This window comes from Myotis daubentonii, chromosome 6 (genome assembly GCF_963259705.1).
Source record: "Myotis daubentonii chromosome 6, mMyoDau2.1, whole genome shotgun sequence".
Lineage (NCBI taxonomy): Eukaryota > Metazoa > Chordata > Mammalia > Chiroptera > Vespertilionidae > Myotis > Myotis daubentonii.
Window position 1 is genome coordinate 754,881 of NC_081845.1, and position 16,737 is coordinate 771,617.

General features: G+C 57.0%; 1 protein-coding gene across 34 annotated transcripts in view; it reads right to left on the bottom strand.

Annotated features, from left to right (window-relative positions):
* AFDN (afadin, adherens junction formation factor) overlaps positions 1–16,737 on the bottom strand; it is a 102,053-nt gene that overhangs the window by 13,368 nt on the left and 71,948 nt on the right. For all 34 annotated transcript variants that reach the window (XM_059699822.1, XM_059699824.1, XM_059699819.1 and 31 more), the window contains 8 exons: positions 16,090–16,211; positions 15,627–15,713; positions 5,526–5,591; positions 5,287–5,360; positions 4,757–4,875; positions 3,262–3,456; positions 2,756–2,847; positions 2,285–2,476 (listed from right to left, as the gene is read on the bottom strand). In XM_059699822.1, the coding sequence (XP_059555805.1) occupies positions 2,285–2,476; positions 2,756–2,847; positions 3,262–3,456; positions 4,757–4,875; positions 5,287–5,360; positions 5,526–5,591; positions 15,627–15,713; positions 16,090–16,211 (947 nt within the window). The remainder of the gene's footprint in view (positions 1–2,284; positions 2,477–2,755; positions 2,848–3,261; positions 3,457–4,756; positions 4,876–5,286; positions 5,361–5,525; positions 5,592–15,626; positions 15,714–16,089; positions 16,212–16,737) is intronic.

A 16,737-nucleotide genomic window follows, 5' to 3' on the forward strand; every position in this document is an offset into this window, starting at 1 on the left:
GTATGGCGGCCGCCCTCCCCCCGGCCCACGGCACACCCCTCCTGGATGTCAGCCAGGGACCCAGCTGCAGGGACGAGGGTGTTTAGCTTGATTACAGGATCAGCAACAGACATTCCTCCTCTGCAGTAAAACTCTCACTGCTCCTGGGAGGGTCAGGTCCTACATGTCCTCGCATGGCTTCTGAGTCCCAGCACTGACCCGACCGGCAGCCCTGACGGCGAACGCGGGAGCAAGCACTGGAGGCGGGGCCGCCCCCGGACCGCACAGCCCCTGGGGGTCCGTAGAGCTCACACCTGCCGGGCGCCCACCACGCGGCGGAGGCCGGTCTGGGGTCATGCCTGAAGCAGCTTAATCCAGTGAAATGCCTCCCGCCTTGTCAGTGAGGAGAAATTGAAATTGCAAACCCGGGAAATAAATGTTTCCTTTCCTTAAAAAACAACCCAACAAAATAAGAACTATCTCTTAAAAAAGCAGAAAAATACGATGTCACTTGAAATAAAAGCCTGACAGAAAAATGGAACATTGACACCAGCTCAGAAACAGTTTCTTGATATGTGGGCGTGCAGGCCACGCCAGGGCGGGCTCCTCTGAGCAACACGTGGGGGCTGCCTCACCCCCCCCCCGTGGCCTCTCTGTGCCGCATCTCGTGGCTCCGAGTCACTGCTTTGCTGTCACGCCCTCGGCCCCGTGCGCCTCCCCGTCCCTGCAGGCCCACCGTGACTCTCAGTCCCTTCAATACCCACTAGGAAGTACGCGGAGACCTGCCCTCCCGTCTCCTGACCTCCTCTCTGAATTATTGCCCACGTGTGGGCACACGGCAGCTGTACCTGTGAGGCTCCGCCACGCCCGCCCGCACCACGGGAATGTGGGGGCCGCCTCACGCGCCCCACGCAGGTCTCCCCCCGGGCTGACAAGAGGCTCCAGGAAACAGGGCCTAGAACTACTTCTAGTTCGAGAGAACCTTGGAGAGGCCTCGTCTCAGCCACCCCCCAGGCCCGGGCTGAGGGGGGGGGACGGGGGGGGGACACAGGCTGCTGGGGCACCGGCCCCCCCGGGAGAAAGGTGGGATGGACCCGGGGGCGCGACGAAGCTTGTGAACAGCGTGACCTGTGCTGGGACCATGCTCTGCCCTCAGAAACGGGCCCTCCTCACCTTCCTCACCCCATCGCCTGCGACAAACCCTCCCTCCGCCTCCTCGTCCTTCTCGGCTCAGCTCAGAGCCCATCTCAGCTCTCAGTAACCCTGACCACGGACCCAAGACAGACACCGAATCCACTGCCCGAGACACACGGGTGTCACAGAGCCAGGCCAGCGGTCTCCAACCTTTCTCACCTCACGGCACACGAATGAATCGCTGACACTTGGGGGCACAACAAAACACATTTACTGCCCACCTGACAGGAAATACCGATGATTCTGACTCCTTCACACCGGAAGGCTATATGCTGGCTGTTGGAAGGAGGCCAGGGCCCTGACCAAATAGCCAGGCACTGCACTGTTTGCAAACTCGTGTGGCTCGCCTGTTGAAAACGCTGGCCTGGACCGCACCTGTTTTTAAGCACACACTTCATTTCTCCTCCCAGTCATCTCCCCATGCAACACTGTCTTTCTAAAGAGAAAACCACATCTGAGCACGTTCCCTCACGGAACCACGAGACTGACCGCCCGTTCTCTACTAACCTGGACAGAACCCGAGCTCCTCGCTTGTCGCCTTTGCCCTCCCCCCGCTTCGGGCTCCTGCACCCCGACACCGGCAGCCCCCGCTCCACTCCAGGCTCCGGCCTCCCCTACAGCAGCCTCGGTTCAGGCGGCGGTCACAGCCCGGGGGGTGCAGGGCTGGTCACGCGGACGGAGACAGCTGGTGCCTTGGGGACTGGCTCTCCAGGAGCACGACCCTTGCCCTGACTCCGGCTCAGCTTCCCGGCAGGGGCCACGGTGACCTGGGCACCCCCGTGCTCGGGCAGCTTCCCATGTCAACCAAGCCCCGCCTGCCCCGCGGTCTCACCCTCACTCCTAGATGCCCCACCAGCCCGGCCAACTGGAGACCACGCCACGTGACGACCTCCATGAACCCAACAGCAAGAGAACAGAGAATCCCTCGCGGGCTCCGCATCCTACCCCGCCCGTCCCCTTTCCTCCACCAGCCACACGGCCAGGAGGAAACAGATGCCGCTGGCAGGGCCGCTGGACAGAAAGGCCCCAGGTCTCAGCGGTGTCTTTACGATGCGGACAGCGTGACCTGCGCTGGGAGCGGGTCCGGGTGGGGTCGACGAGGGGAGCTAACCTGCACCGCGAGGCTGGGGTGACTGCCGTCCGTGTGCGCGAGCGGCTCCTCCTCGTAAGGGGGCCACTGGCTGGGAGGAGGAGGGGGGGCGGCCCGGTCCTGGGACTTGCAGGCGGGGAAGGTGAAGTACTCCCTGGTGTATGTCTGCGTGGGGATGGGGTAGGCCTCCGGCCGAGGCGGGGGCGCCGGCTCCTGCAGAACGTGAAGGAGGACGAGAGGTGAGCTGCACCATCTGCACGAGGGCACATTTCACGCCCAGTAATGACGTACTGTAGTGCCTATGCTAGACAACCGCTCAAGGTGAGAAGCGTGTGGTCCCACACTGGCTGAGAGTACTGGGAACCCCTATGATTCACACTGAACCTAAGAAAGGAGTCCTAGGAGCTAGAGCACGCTGGTGGGGGGCCGTCCCAGTGCAGGGCGGCTCTGAGGGAGGCCAGGAGCGAGGAGTGAGGAGGGGTGGGCTCTGACCTCCGCGCAGAGGTTTCCCGTGGACACGGACGTTATCTTCGCGGCCGTTCCGGGGGCGTAGGCGCCTTTCCCTCCAGGGCTCGGAGGCTGATCTGCGGGGAGAGTCGGACAGAAAGGTACGACGAGCACATAAACAAGGTGCCGCCTAGCAAGAGCTCCTGAGGGCAGCCCCGTGGCCGCACCTTCAGGGGCCTGCACAGAGCTGACCCAGGCCCGTGAGGGACTCCTGCCCCCTGACCAGTCAGAGCCAGAGCCACAGCCCGCCCCAGATCAGGGCTGGCACGCGGTCTGACGCGGCTTCTTTTCTTGCGAACACCCCGTGACAGGTGTGAGCCCACCTGGAGAGGCGCTGTCAGTGGCCTGCCTAGCGCAGCACCCGAGCCAGAAGTTCCCCACTTAGTGGTCATTTTGTTTCAACAGCGAAGCGAGCAGAGCCGCCGCCTCCGACGGGACCCCGAGCGGGCCTGGCGAGGGCCGGCGTGGACCGGGAAGGCGGTGACTCTTACTTGCCACGTTGGGGCTGGAGCGGTGGTCGGCTCTGTTCTTCAGCAGCCGGTCGTCGCCAGGCAGCTTCTTTGGCTCACTGTACTCTGCCCACGGCAGCGGAGGGCTCTCGGGCGAGCCGTTGGGAGCGGAATTGCTGTAGAGCTCGAAGCCTTCGCTCTTCGGTCGGGGTTTTCCTGAGCCTCGGCGATCTGACACTGAAAGCAAAGCATGCTCACGGGACATCCTCTGCTCGGGTGGCACTTTCAATACCCGTTTATTTTTAAAAGAAAGGTGAATATACAAATATTCAAAACTCCACAAGTAAAACTTGTCTTTGCGGAAGAAACAAGATGGTTTTTACATAAGGGTAAAATCTTTCTAGAGAACCTCTGCAAGATTTTCAAATAAAGTAACACTTAACATTAATGAGAAAGGTACGCTTTTAAGCTTATTTTCTCATAAACTTGCCTGTTTTAAGTAATGAAACTAAAGTAACAAAATCTGTTTTAAAGTAACTTTTTAAAAACAAAATAAATGCCCCCCCCCCCCACTTTCTAAAACATGAATTCCCCTAACCACCCAGGAAGGGCAGCGTCACAGACGCCCTCCGATGAGACTTTCCATCCTTGGTTTCAGCTTTGCCAGCTTCCTGCCTGTGACCGGATCTATTGCCCACTTTTCCGTTCCCTCTGTGATTTCTAACTCTGCCTGCTTTGCTTCTGTGACACGACTGTAAGCTGAGAAAGCAGACCCCCAAGATGTTCAGAATCATGTGATGAAAGGAGTGAACAACACGCCGAGGCCAGGTGTCTGGGCCAGTGCATGGTTTTCAGACTCTTTCTGTTCCAGTGGAACAGCCGGTCCAGACGCTGCCGCCGAGGAGAGCCCAGCCGGCCGGGCGTGCGGCCAGGCAGTGAGCGCGGTGGGTCTGACTCGGGTAAAGCACAGAGGAACTTAACGCATAGAGTCAACCGTTTTCTCCTGTAATTTCTGAACTAACTCCTTTTATAAAGACCTAAACTTACATTTTTATCCTGAGACGCTTGATGTAGCTACGAAACCATGGTCCCCACCAACCCATTACTTATTCAGACACCCGAGCTCCTCTCCACCTGACAACACCGGGTCCTGTGTCGGCACGCGGCACGGGAGCCGCCGCCCACGCACAGGCGCTCCTGAGGGGAGGCCTGCCTGCTCGCTGAGACCACAGCCTGCATCTGCCAGCAGAGCTGAGCCCCGCCCATCACTCACACTGACGGGCCTCCCGGCGGGGCCTGGGAGGGTGGCAGGGCTCCGAGGGGATGGAGCCCGACGAGCTACACTGTGGCTCGCAGGTCCACGTCGGAATCCTGGCTCCCGCAAGGCCCATCCCAGTCTCCTTCTCTCTAAAAGTGGACACTGGACGGAAGAACCGGTCCTGCTCCTAAGGCGCTTGGCCCGTGGGAAGCTGCCAGCAAGCCTGCTGTTGGCCGTCGTCCGCAGGAGGCACACCCCACCCTCCCCAGCGGTGCTTACGCCTCTGCATCATGGGGGACGGCTGGTTGAGCAGGGTAGCGAGGCCGTGATAGATGGCTCCTTGCTTCGCCACTTCCAGTGTCACCACAGAGCTTGTCCTTGTCATGAGCTCTGCTGCCCTAGGGAGAGAGCGCCCGAGGTCAGGAGGAGGCTGCTGTGCTGTCCCCAGGTGCCTGGGACCAGGTGCCCGCAGTCCCCGCCGCTGCTGCGCAGGGAGTGTCCTGACCCTCCACCCTTTGCAAAGGACCTGCACACCCCGCCTCCTCTTTCCCAGGAGGGAGGCAGGAGCAGAGAGGTCTTAGGGAGCGTCACGAATCTTTCTTAAACTTCAAAAAAACTGCTCCACACTAAAATACGTATTTCTATTTTGCTCACACATGAAATGTCATGTATATAAGAGTTTTACACTTAAACAGATGAGGGTAAGGACACACCTTTTAGCATTCTTTTGCGTCTTCCAATCCCAAATTTAATGTGAACTACCCCTACAAATGCTAACATTAAGCTTAAAGCAAACACATAGATGATACCTTTCTTGAGAGAGTCCTACCAGACTCCGCCCGTCCACGCTGAGGAGCTGGTCCCCCGCGGCCAGCCGCCCGTCCTGTGCGCACCGAGGCACCGTGTTGAGAGGGACAGCCAAGGCCGAGGGAGGAAGGGAAGTCAGTGGTAAGTACACTTGCTATCTGTCGGTTTTCAACAGTGTTTCATGTTTATCGTTTGTTAAATATGACATATGGACGTTCACATCTTTAAAAGTTGTACTAACCACATCCGCAGCACCTCCTTTCACAACGGACTTGACGTAGATTCCAAGTTTATCTTGACCAGCACCCTGGGCAGAAACAAGGGAAGAGACACTGCACTGAAAACAGGAGGAAGGCAATGCCCCGTGAGGCAGAGCAAACACAAAGCATGCACACAGCGACTCCCCAAGTCCTGGTTCTGGCTTCCCCGTGACAATCAGAACCATAAACTGCACGAATAAAATTAACGTCTACTTGGTAACTATAAGAAACCAATAGGAAATGTACCTATTTTATGTTTCCAAATGAAGAAAAGTGACTCCTAAAAATCCAGTCAATTATGACTAAATCAGCTGGCAGGAGACTGACCAGACTGAACCCACAGGTAGAGGCTGGTCACGGACAGCCCCAGGGCACGGGAGCTAACCCCCTCTCAGGGCAGGCACGGCGGACCATTTCATACAAGAGCGACTGCCTCCCATCCTGACCCCGGGTCCTCACACCTTTAAAGTTTAAACAAGACAAGCTTCTCATGGCCACGCAGGGGGCCTGGCAAGGGCCGTACAGAACACACTGTGGTGGCCCCGTCGCGGGCAGGTGCTGGCTGTGATGAAACACCGCCTGGAGCGGGGCCTGCCCCGGAACAGGGCCAGCGTGAGACGCAGACACACGCAGCTGCTTCCAGGACCTCTGCGGTCCTGCTCAGGCGGCACAGCGGCGAGATGAAGCAGCTCAATGACTCCCGGAGCCACAGGGAGCGGCTCCCGCGGGCCAGCCCGCACATTTCCCAGGCCACCCCCACCCCCGGGAAAGGCTGTGTCATGACAGCAAACAGGACGGCATCACCGAAAGCCATGCAGACAGAGATTCCAACAAGTGACGTCGCTGAAACCATCTTCCTACAATGCTCCAACGACATGATTTCCACTTGAAAACGCCCGTTTCCCGTTAGGTCGCCGTGCCGGTTTGGAGCGCGACCAGCCAGCGTGACCGAGGGCCTCCTGCTCTCCTCGGGGCACCAGCACGCAGCCCACGTCCAGGATACGCTGCTCCGGAAAGCAGCGTGACCGTCTCCCGAGCACAGCATTCGGCGTGGGGATGCGGTGCTTCTGATGTCATGTGTGTGCAGTGGCTGGGGGCTGAGTCTATAAAGTTCCTGTGAGCTCACATCAAGTGCTCCCTCTGCAGCTCCGACCCCAGGGTCTGCGTCTGCTCACCGCCAACACCTGTCTGTCTACGTCGACAACTCCCCCCTCCCCACAGACCTGCCCAGTCCCGGACACCAGCTGCCACTAGGCACCCTCCCAGTCACGCCCACTCCCAACAGCATGATAACCAAGTGCAACCTGTGGTCTTGCTATAAAATTAAAAACAAAAAGCAAAATACAAAAAACTCATTCTGATACTTGGCACACTTGTACTTTTTGTAAATGTGGAATTTCACCGTGAGAAGTGCACACTAGTCGCAGGCACTCAGCAAAAGAGCAACAGACAGACGTGCTACCTCCCTTCGCTTGTGCCAAGACTGGGTTTCCTCCCTCAGGGGCCTAAGACACATGACAGGAGTTCCCTTCTCAAGCACCCCTCCTGCTCCCACGTGTTGACGTGGGTATGCCTGTATCTATAATCTTATTACATTATTTTAAGCAGCACATTCTGTACTTCCATGGGATCTGTGATTAACTGCTAATGCCCCAGCTCAGCAGTGATACGACAGCCTCCTCCCTCCCGCTCTGCACTGAAGGCCACTCTGCCCAGCTCCGCCCGCACCAAAGGACGAGAACACAGCGCCCGGCGCAGGCGCCCCGTCTCAGAGGCGCTCCCTCCACGCTGTCCAGCAGGAATTCTGGTCGGGGCACTGACCACACCCCCTTCTCTTCCTCTGCAAATACCGCAGGGCACCTCTTCATAGCAAGTCCCCGGGCCCAGATTTCTAAAAAGGTTCTAGAAGCACCCTTTTCCTTTCTGCTCCCTATTTGACCAACATCAGAGCGATGCTTCCTGAACCTCAGAACACGGAAGCAGTCTAGCGCCCCCACCCGCGGCTTCGCTTCCTGCAGTTTCCGGCCCTGATTCAGCCAGACTCCAAATACCACATGGAAAGCCCCAGAACTCGACAATGCACCGTTCTGAGAAGCACAAGGAAACCTCGAGCTGCCTGCTCCACCCACCTGGGACGGGACTCATCTCTGCGGCCAGCTCTCCACGCTACCCGCAGCCCATGTCGCAGCTGCCCGTTACCACGCTGGTTGTAAGAGAGAGACCACATTCACGGCCTTTCATGACAACATATTGCTCTATTTTACTACTAGTGATGGTTGTGAATCTCTTCCTGTGCCTAAATAAACCCAACTTCATCACAGGTATGTGTGCAGGAGCTACACGGCCTGGAGAGTCTGGCACTGTGCTCGGCCAGGTTCCCCGGGGGCCCTGGAATGTGCCTTTGAGCAGGCAGGAGCGGCCGCACAGGTGTGTAGGTGAATGGGCACTTACCTGCTCTCCGCACAGCACTGCTGTTTGGCAATGTGATATTGTCCTTGTAATTTAGGTAAAAACAATAAGCAAGCTCTCCGTCACTCCCTATTTCTGATATACTTTATAAGATTACTACTAATAAAGAAAAAATCTCATTCACTTGGACAAACTATAACAACAGAACTCTTTCTTTTCGCATAATACAGCATGTCCCCCAAAAACATATACACACTCTTAACAGGTGGTAGCCTGATTCTGAAAATGAAATGTATTTGGATAAACACTTCCTTTATAATTAATTATTCAGTGTTGTATCCATTTTTGGGGCGAGCCTAGAGCATGGTGTAAGGAAATGAGAACACCCCCCTCATATACTGCTAGCCTGCACACATGCGTGTGCTGCCTGTAGCTGGCTCTCGCCCACCAGCTCCTTCAGGAAGAGGTCTGCGCCCCACGCCTCGCCAGCCGTGGCCGCCCGGGATCATGACCATCCCTTGCAGCGGCTTCTCTCAGATCAGGAACCTCACACCTGAGGGTAAGTATGAAGCTCGATTGTTTCATAACCACTCTGAGCTTTAGACAACTTAATGCATCGCCTTAAACTGAGCAGGATCCATATTTCAATAACCTAAAACCCTGTAACATTTCTGAGCAGGTAACTTGTCACCCTACATGCATGTGGAACTTAATAAGCCAAGTTCAACATTCAGGTAAAACTGACCGTGTGACCCAGACAGCTGATCGTAGACACTTCAGAAAGTTCTGGCAAAACGTGGCCCCTCTCCTCCCAATGGGGCGGCTGGTCTGCGGAACGCCCTCCCGGGCGCCCTCCCAGCGCGCTGCCACCACCGCCCCACTGCCCCCGCACTGGCAGCCACGCTCCCCAACACCACGCGTGATCCAGACCACGCTTCGTGTCCCCACGCATACCTGTGTCCATGTTTCCTTTCTGATGTCATGGGTCTGCCAGATGCTCTCATCACCGATTCCCAGGCTCACCTGCCGCCACCTGCCCACCCACTCACCTTTCTCCCGTCAGACAAGCGCCCCTTTGTCCCCGGCACTCGTCCTGCCCTGCTCTCCAGGCTGCACAGAGGCTCCTCCCAGCAGCTCCCGGAGCCCCTGCCTATGAGTTTACCAGAAGGTGCTCCCGTCCCCACTTGGCACACAAGCCTTGTTATGAGAAGCCCAGGGCTGTGCGGGGTGCACTCGCCGGTCAGGAAGCAGCTGCTGTATTCATCAGGGGCGCTGGTAGCACAGCACTGGTAACACTGCAACAAGTTAGTTTAAAAAGTTAGAAATTCTTGCCCGGCTGGCGTGGCTCAGTGGTTGAGTGTTGACCTGTGAGCCAGGTCATGGTCTGATTCCCGGTCAGGGCACATGCCTGGGTTGTGGGCTCGATCCCCAGTGTGGGGTGTGCAGGAGGCAGCCGATCCATGATTCTCTCTCATCACTGATGTTTCTCTCTCTCTCTCTCTCTCTCTCTCTCTCTCTCTCTCTCTCTCTCTCTCCCTTCCTCTCTAAAATCAATAAAAAAATTTCTTTTAAAGAAAGAAAATTTATGAAGTAATTCTATTAGTTCCTACTTACATATACACATAATTAAATTTCATTTCATGGTAATCCTACTCCTCTTCTAATTAAGAAAGGAAAACAGGGCCAGAAGCTACAACATTTTGCCGCTACATGTCAATGTATCATCTGCCACGAACAAAAGGGCCATGTGAGCTGCGAGCACCAGCCGAACCGATCCGGGAATGCCCAGCAGCAGCTTTCAGACGTCGCTGAGATCATATCAGACGCTGCCCCGTGTGGGAGCCACCAGGCCACCTGTCAGCCTGGATGTGTATCAGCAAGTAAAAGATACGCCCCAATTTCAAAGTCTTAGTGTGGAAAAAAGAATCCAAACCAGCTCCTAATGCATATTCACTCCATGCTGAAACTGGAACATTTTGGACACAATGCGTACCATAAAACATTATAAAATTAATTTCACCTTTTTTTTTTTAAAGATGGTAATAGAAACTGCCAGTGACCATGTGGCTCATTTCCATGTCCACGGGCCAGGCCGCTCTAAGCTGCGGGCTTGCACACTGCAGGCTGAGCAGTCGGGCGCAGCAGCACAGGACAATGGCGCAGCTGGGGGAGCAGGCCCGCACCACAGGACAGTACTTTCCGGCAAGACACACCCTGACTTCCAAACCCGGGAAGAGAAACCCGTCACTACAACTGAGAACACAACACAAAAAACAGACCAAGGCTAAATGATTTTAAGAATTACTTGCCTAAAGGTACCTAAAGTGGGATCTGAAAACCTCGTTGTGTTTTTAGTGCACTGGTTTATAAAATCAAAACCATAAGCATTATTCCTGTTAACCAAGGTCTCCTGGAAAGCAATCCCGCATCGAAAGGCCCAGGAGTTACGAGGTTCTCGCCACAGCTCTGCCCCGGGAGTAAGCCTAGGGTGAGGGTCCGGGCAGGCGCGGGCACTGCCGTGTGGCTGCCCTGCCCACTGCAGACGACAGAGCACAGAACCCAGAACGTCACCAGGCAGTGCAAACACCTAGGTCCCCATCCTTAAGAAAAGCAACTACAACGAGACAGACGACTCCTACGTGTGTGATCGTGGTGCGGAGCACACCATGCATGTTGCAACTGCTTTCCTTCCTTTAGAGGCGAAGGAAGGGGTCTGAGAAGCAGAGTGAGAGGAGGGAGGACGAGGAGGCAGCGAGGGAGAAAGGCCAGAGGGAGAAGGTGAAGCACCAAGGTAGAGAGGATGGCAGTCAGTGACAAGAAAAGGTCCCCAACAGAATGAGGGGCCCAGGGACCGCTCGGTGCTGTGCCTCACGCCCCGGCCGGGGGACCCACCTCTGCGAACTGCCTTGTGTCCGATGGGAGACGCTCCGAGGACAGGGCTGCTCCCAGTGTCCCGCTAATCCTGCCCCTGCACCTCCGGGAGGACTCCAAAGCTCAGGCTCTCCCCTCCCGCACAGCGAGCCTCACAGGGAAGGAACCCCGGCGGCCAACATTCCAGGGCGGACTCCAAGTGAGTGTGGGCGTAGGAGACGATGAACACATCACATCATTAAAGCGCACACGCACACGCACACGCACACACACACACACACACACACACACACACACAGCAGCAGGAGGAAGAAAGATACTGCGGCCAGAGCAGCATGAGCCCAGCCCTACTGCCTCGGAGGTGGACAGCCGGGTTAGAGCTAAGTGGCTGGGTGACCTGCGCACCCAGGCCCTGCACTTGGCAGGCGGTCAGCAGCTCTGCCCACCGCTCCCTCCTCCGTGTCTGAGCGGAACTGCTAGTCAGACCGAGAGTTCTGATTCATCAGCTACTCAAATTCAGACTTGAGGTCAAACGCATTGTCTGACCCTTTTTCAGTAGGAATTACCTTAATTCTGAAATCGTCAGTGTTAGAACTCATTCTGGGCTCACTCCACCCAGCATGGGAGGGTGCGTGGGAGGCGCTCCAACAGGCGCGGAGCCGGGCAGGCCGAGGCCTGATTCCTGTGGGCTGGGCTCCAGGCCCGGCTCCTTCATGTTTACTCTCGGCATCAATTACGAAACAAAAGACATGGCCGCACCAACCGCTCCTTCTCCATGAAACGAAGGACCTGAACTAGACAGCAGCCTCCTAGGCTGGGTCCGAAGAGGGGCTGCAGGTGTCTGGGTGCCTGAAAACTAGGCCAAGGGCCGTGTGTCCTGTCACAGTCTCCCCAGGTTCTCAAAGTGATTGGAGAACCAAAGGGGGGGATACCACGCCGACGGTCCACGTCTCCCCTCTCTCCAGGTCTCGGCTAAGAGAGTGGGCGAGGCAGAGTGATCTGAAGGCTCCCTTCCTGGGACGGACCTCAGGCAGCGTGGTTTTCTGAGTCCACGTGAAACGCTGGCTCTGCTGCAGAGCACTGTTAACCCTTAATGCTCCTATTCTCATCCTGCAACTGAACTCCACACTTCAGCCAACCTACAAGCGAGCACTGGGGCCATGACTATAAAACAGGCACACACTTATTTTTTTATGTAACTTGCTATTTTGCTTTTGGACCTAAAATATAAAATATTGTGTTCAGACTCATAAGCAATAGTCCTGCAGGCGCCAGACCCACCTGGGCTGGAGGGACCGGGTCTCCTGACTTCACACCGAGAAGCTCAGCCACGTGGCCACAGCGAGGACAGCAGGACCGAGGGCCGGTCCTCAGAGCACCTGTCCCCCGTCACCGTGGGCGCCTCCGCGAGGAGGCCGCTCGCCCGACAGCCCCCTCTTCTGTGAGGGCAGGAATCCCACTTTGTGTTTTGAGCTAAATGAGACTTAACAACTTAAACCCAGTCTATAGCCTAAAAGCACAAACTACAACGATCTGTAGGCACTCTTCAGTTAGCCATTTACTTGTAAGTAAAATGTTCTCAGTACTTTTAAAGTTGTCTTTGTGTTTAAGAGAGAACGGTTTTAGAGGAAGCCTACCGCAAAGCCGCCTGAACCAGTTCCGTTCCGGACACCCTGTCTACGGCTCTGTAGGTGGAGGCTGCAGTTGGAACGATCTCAAGCATTCTCACCATGTTAGAGAGCCAGCAGGATTAATTTCTTTTTCTTGTATAAAAACATATCAGAGCCTCATGTTTTTATGAACCTTAAGAACTTGCAGCATCAAAACAAAAAGCAGCAAACACCTGTGCTGCATGAAATGGCTGCTTCGTGAGTGCTCATTAGTGACAGGTCTGAACAAGCTCACAGGGAGCAGCCTTCTGTGGGAGCACATTCCAGCTGCCCGGGACACCCCACCCCCACCCCCGCCCCGCCCCGCGGCGCCCGAGGACACTCACCACTGGGCCCACTCGCCCGACAACAGAGAACCACATTCTGCTCGCGGACTGAACTTCTCAGTGGGAAGCCGCTCACTTCTCTGCTCCAACAGCAGCCAACACAGCGGGGCTGGCGAGACTGGGTCACCACACTCCGAGCTGGACGCGGTGACACTGGCGTTTATCCCCACAAACATCCAGACTCTTACGTAACCAGTCAGCTCTAACTTTTGCTTACTTTGTACTTTATTAAACTTTAAAAAGAGCCAGACAAATAAAAAGGACAGACTTGTTTGTATTTTAAAGATACAAACAGGAAGCACTGTGCTGTCCCACAGATGAGCTGGGGCCGCGCTCTCCACTTCCCACAGCGCGTTTCAGTCAGCGGCACACACCCGGCCCAGAGCATCTGGGTTTCATAAAACGGAACCGCAGTGTGGAAGGGGCGCCAGGGAACTCGCAGCAAAACAATGTCCCGGCTCACAGCAGCCACGCCACACGCTAATGAGGAAAAAATAAAGGAGGCCTGGGCCCAAGACAAAGACCACACAGCCACAGAGGAAAACAAAACCCAGCGCGGTGGCGGAGGCTGGCAGGGGAGGACGCACGGCAGTGAGAGAGAGAAACCCGTGACAGAAGCCGGCGGTGCACCAGCAGCCCCGCCGGGCACAGGGCGTTACTCGCAGGGCGTCCTGGGGCCCCGAGGCCTTCGCCCAGGGCTCCGAGCTCCCCAGGCAGGGCCGCGTCCTGAGCGATTCCCTCCACAGCCTCTAGGAGCCGCCCCCACCTTTGGCTCTCACCTTCCAAGTGCCAAGCCACACGTCTAACTCTACTAGATAATATGCTCCTCATCTAGCCTGACAGGCACCCCAAATCTCAAGCGAACACGTTCAAACTGAGCTCCAGACGCTCTTGCCGGCGTGGGCGGCGCCAGAATCGGACTCGACTTCCACACGACAGACACTCGATGCTCTCTTCTGGAGCAGACATCACTTCAGCAAGTGGCTACTGCGTTCACAGTACAGGTACCCCAATATTAGCCCAGGTCACAGGGGACCTCGTCGTAAGACTACCACACCCTGAGGCCCACCCGTGTACCCAAAAGGATTCCAGAGCCGCCTGTTTTCACAACAGAATGACGTCCCCTTGATTCACGGGGAGACCCCCTTCCCGCCACGCCTCCTGGTGGGAATGCAATGTGAAGGCCGCGCAGCAGCTCAGGAGCTTTAGGCACGTGGAGGGGAGCAGGCGGCAGGGCTGGGGGAGAGGAGGCCAGGTGCAGGAACAGGTGTGTGGCCAGCAGCCAGGCAGGTGGGCAAATGGCGGGCGGAGGCAATTCCCTCAGCTTGGGTTTGGTGAGGGCTAAGCTGCCCTCCCATGCAGGCGGCACAGCTGGCACAGCTGGCGTGGATTCGGCCTGCGCCCCGGGCCAGTGATGCTGGCTGGTCCTCAGACCTGCATTCCTGGGTCAGGGATCCATGCAGACTTCCGCGAGGGCCTCACTTGGGACGCTGCACCCACTGCCTCACCCTGTCGCTACCTCCCTGCCCATGCGGAAGGCGAAGCCTCCTGGTGGCCGTGGACCCCCTGCTACTCCTTGCCTGCCGTCACGGTGACTAAACCCGACTGTGACTCTGAGCGGGGCGCCTTGTCCTAACTGCCCACTGATGCTGCAGCCAGCGGGACAGGCAGGGCCAGCGAGAGGAGGGGCAGGAGTGCCCAAGGGGGCTACTGGCGGGCAATGCCGTGCTTCCTGCCTTGGACACGGGGCACAGAAGAGGCTCGGAGCCGAGTGCCTACATCAGACGGGAATGTGCGTTTCCTACTGAAAAAGGGGTTTTGAGCTGGAAACGATAGGGACGGTGGTAAATGGCAGCCTCCAAATCACTCCTGGTATTTCAAATGTCAGGTAGGCGAGTATTTGAAATAAAAGCTTGTAACAGATGCCAGGAAACATGGAGCTGGAGCTCCTCCTGTGCATCGGAGGGTGGTGGGGATTTGTTACCCCGGTCATTTTTCCCTTTCAAAGGGGCACTGATTCAGCTGTTAAGCAAAGAGCCAAACAGTCTTTGGCTGAGACCCTTCCATCCAAGTCTGAGCTGTGGTCAGTTACACCCCCGCGGCCCGGGACTACGCATGGCAGGCCCGCCAGGAGGAGGAAGCAGGTCTAGCCTGAGCTGGGGCACTGTGGCCACCCTCTGCCCCCCCACGGGGGACCGCGTGACTCAGCGCTTCAGACCAAACCACTTCGCCCCAGATGGCAGCCCCCAGCTGATTCCAACCCGAAGTCCACGTAGTCCAGGTGCTTCTCACTCATCCTACACCCAGCGTCCCAGACAGGGCGCCCGGCACGTCTGCTTCATCGTGTCCCTCCCCTCTTCTTCCAGACGCCCCACTTTTCTGCAGTGCCCACGAGACCAAGTGCGCGCTCCTCAGCCCGTCCGTCACGCGAATGAAGCAAGGCTCTCCTTCCTCGGCTGCGCTGCAGTGCAGGCTCCGGCCCCACAGGCACGCAGCACGCCTCTGTCCTGGCTCATCACAGCCCAGTCCTGTTCACTCAGACTCCAGGGCTGCGGAAACACCGCCTCCCGCACATCGCCCCCCACGGGAGGCCCGTCAGCAGCATGCGGCCAGGACGAGAGGGCGGTCCCCTAGGCCCTGCACCCAGGCCCAGCCTGACCTCCAGGCACACGCGCTCTCGCTCCACTTTCTGAGGGGAGACCACCCCTCAGCTGGCTGGCTCCGAGCACAGAGGCTCCAGCACAGGGTGCAGCACCCCCACGCCATCTGCTTCACCCTCCACCCTCAGGCCGCCTGCCTGCCCTACCTTTGCCGCGACAATGCTGAGGCCCATTCCATTTTGCTTTTTCAGGGTCACAGTGATGATTTCGGGCTCCTTCCTCAGAGGCTGAGCCTAAAGGATGAAACACAGGTTTATTTTAATTTGACTTTGGGTGGTGGGCACACAGTGCAAGATACAGATCTTGGCACATAGAAAACCACAGCTGAAACCTATATGTTCACGTTGACCAATGTTATCCCAACCAATTACAGCTGTGGGTATAAAAATAATTCTTTATTTTAAAAAAAGCACCATTTGTTTACAGACATGGCCTGAAATAAAAACTTTACATATAAGTCGTGGGTTTAAATCTTATTTAAGATTTTTAAATAAAATTGGTATTTAAAGGCAACTTTAAGATCTTCCTGTCACAACCATGTTCCCTGTAGGCAAGGAAGGAACCCACAGCTCTTCTCCAAGCGCCAGGCCCGCGTCCTTCCCCGCCCACCTCAGCCGCGGGACTTGCCAGTTCGGTGTTCTCGCGCAGAAGGTGGCTCTCATAGTCGGCGCCCTCGAAGTGGATCGTCCAGGTGCCTGGGGAGCGTGCGTGAGGGACCAGCCTGCAGAAGCCTGGGGGCAAGGGGAGCCAATGGCAGGACGGAAAGGCACCCTCAGCGCCACCTAGCGGCCACATCCGTTTTTCTGTCTACACCTTTGCTCGTGCGCTGCGGGAGGGAGGCGAGCTGCGGGAGGTGCTGCATGCACAGCAGTCGGGGACTCCAGGCGGACAGGGGACGGGAGAGCCAGAGTCCAGCCAGATGTGAAGTGTGGAGGCAGGAGGGATGGGAGAACCGGGGGAGAACCGGGCAGGAAGCCCGGCCTGGGCTGCTGCCACCATCACACCTGTGTCTGCCGTGTGGGAAGGGGTGAGGGTGTGGTTCCGACGCGAGGCGTGGTGCAGCAGAGAGGGACACGGGTCCACCCCCAACACACCGGTGCCAGCCCAGCTCAGGGCCCTCCTGCAGGCGCCACTTGGCACTCCCACTGCCCGACTTTCTCTGAGGAGCACCGGGGCCTGGGCCTCTTCCTCCCTCCACAGGCCGCACGCCAGCCCCCGCACTCCTGGAGGGCCACAGCCACACTCACTGGCATTACC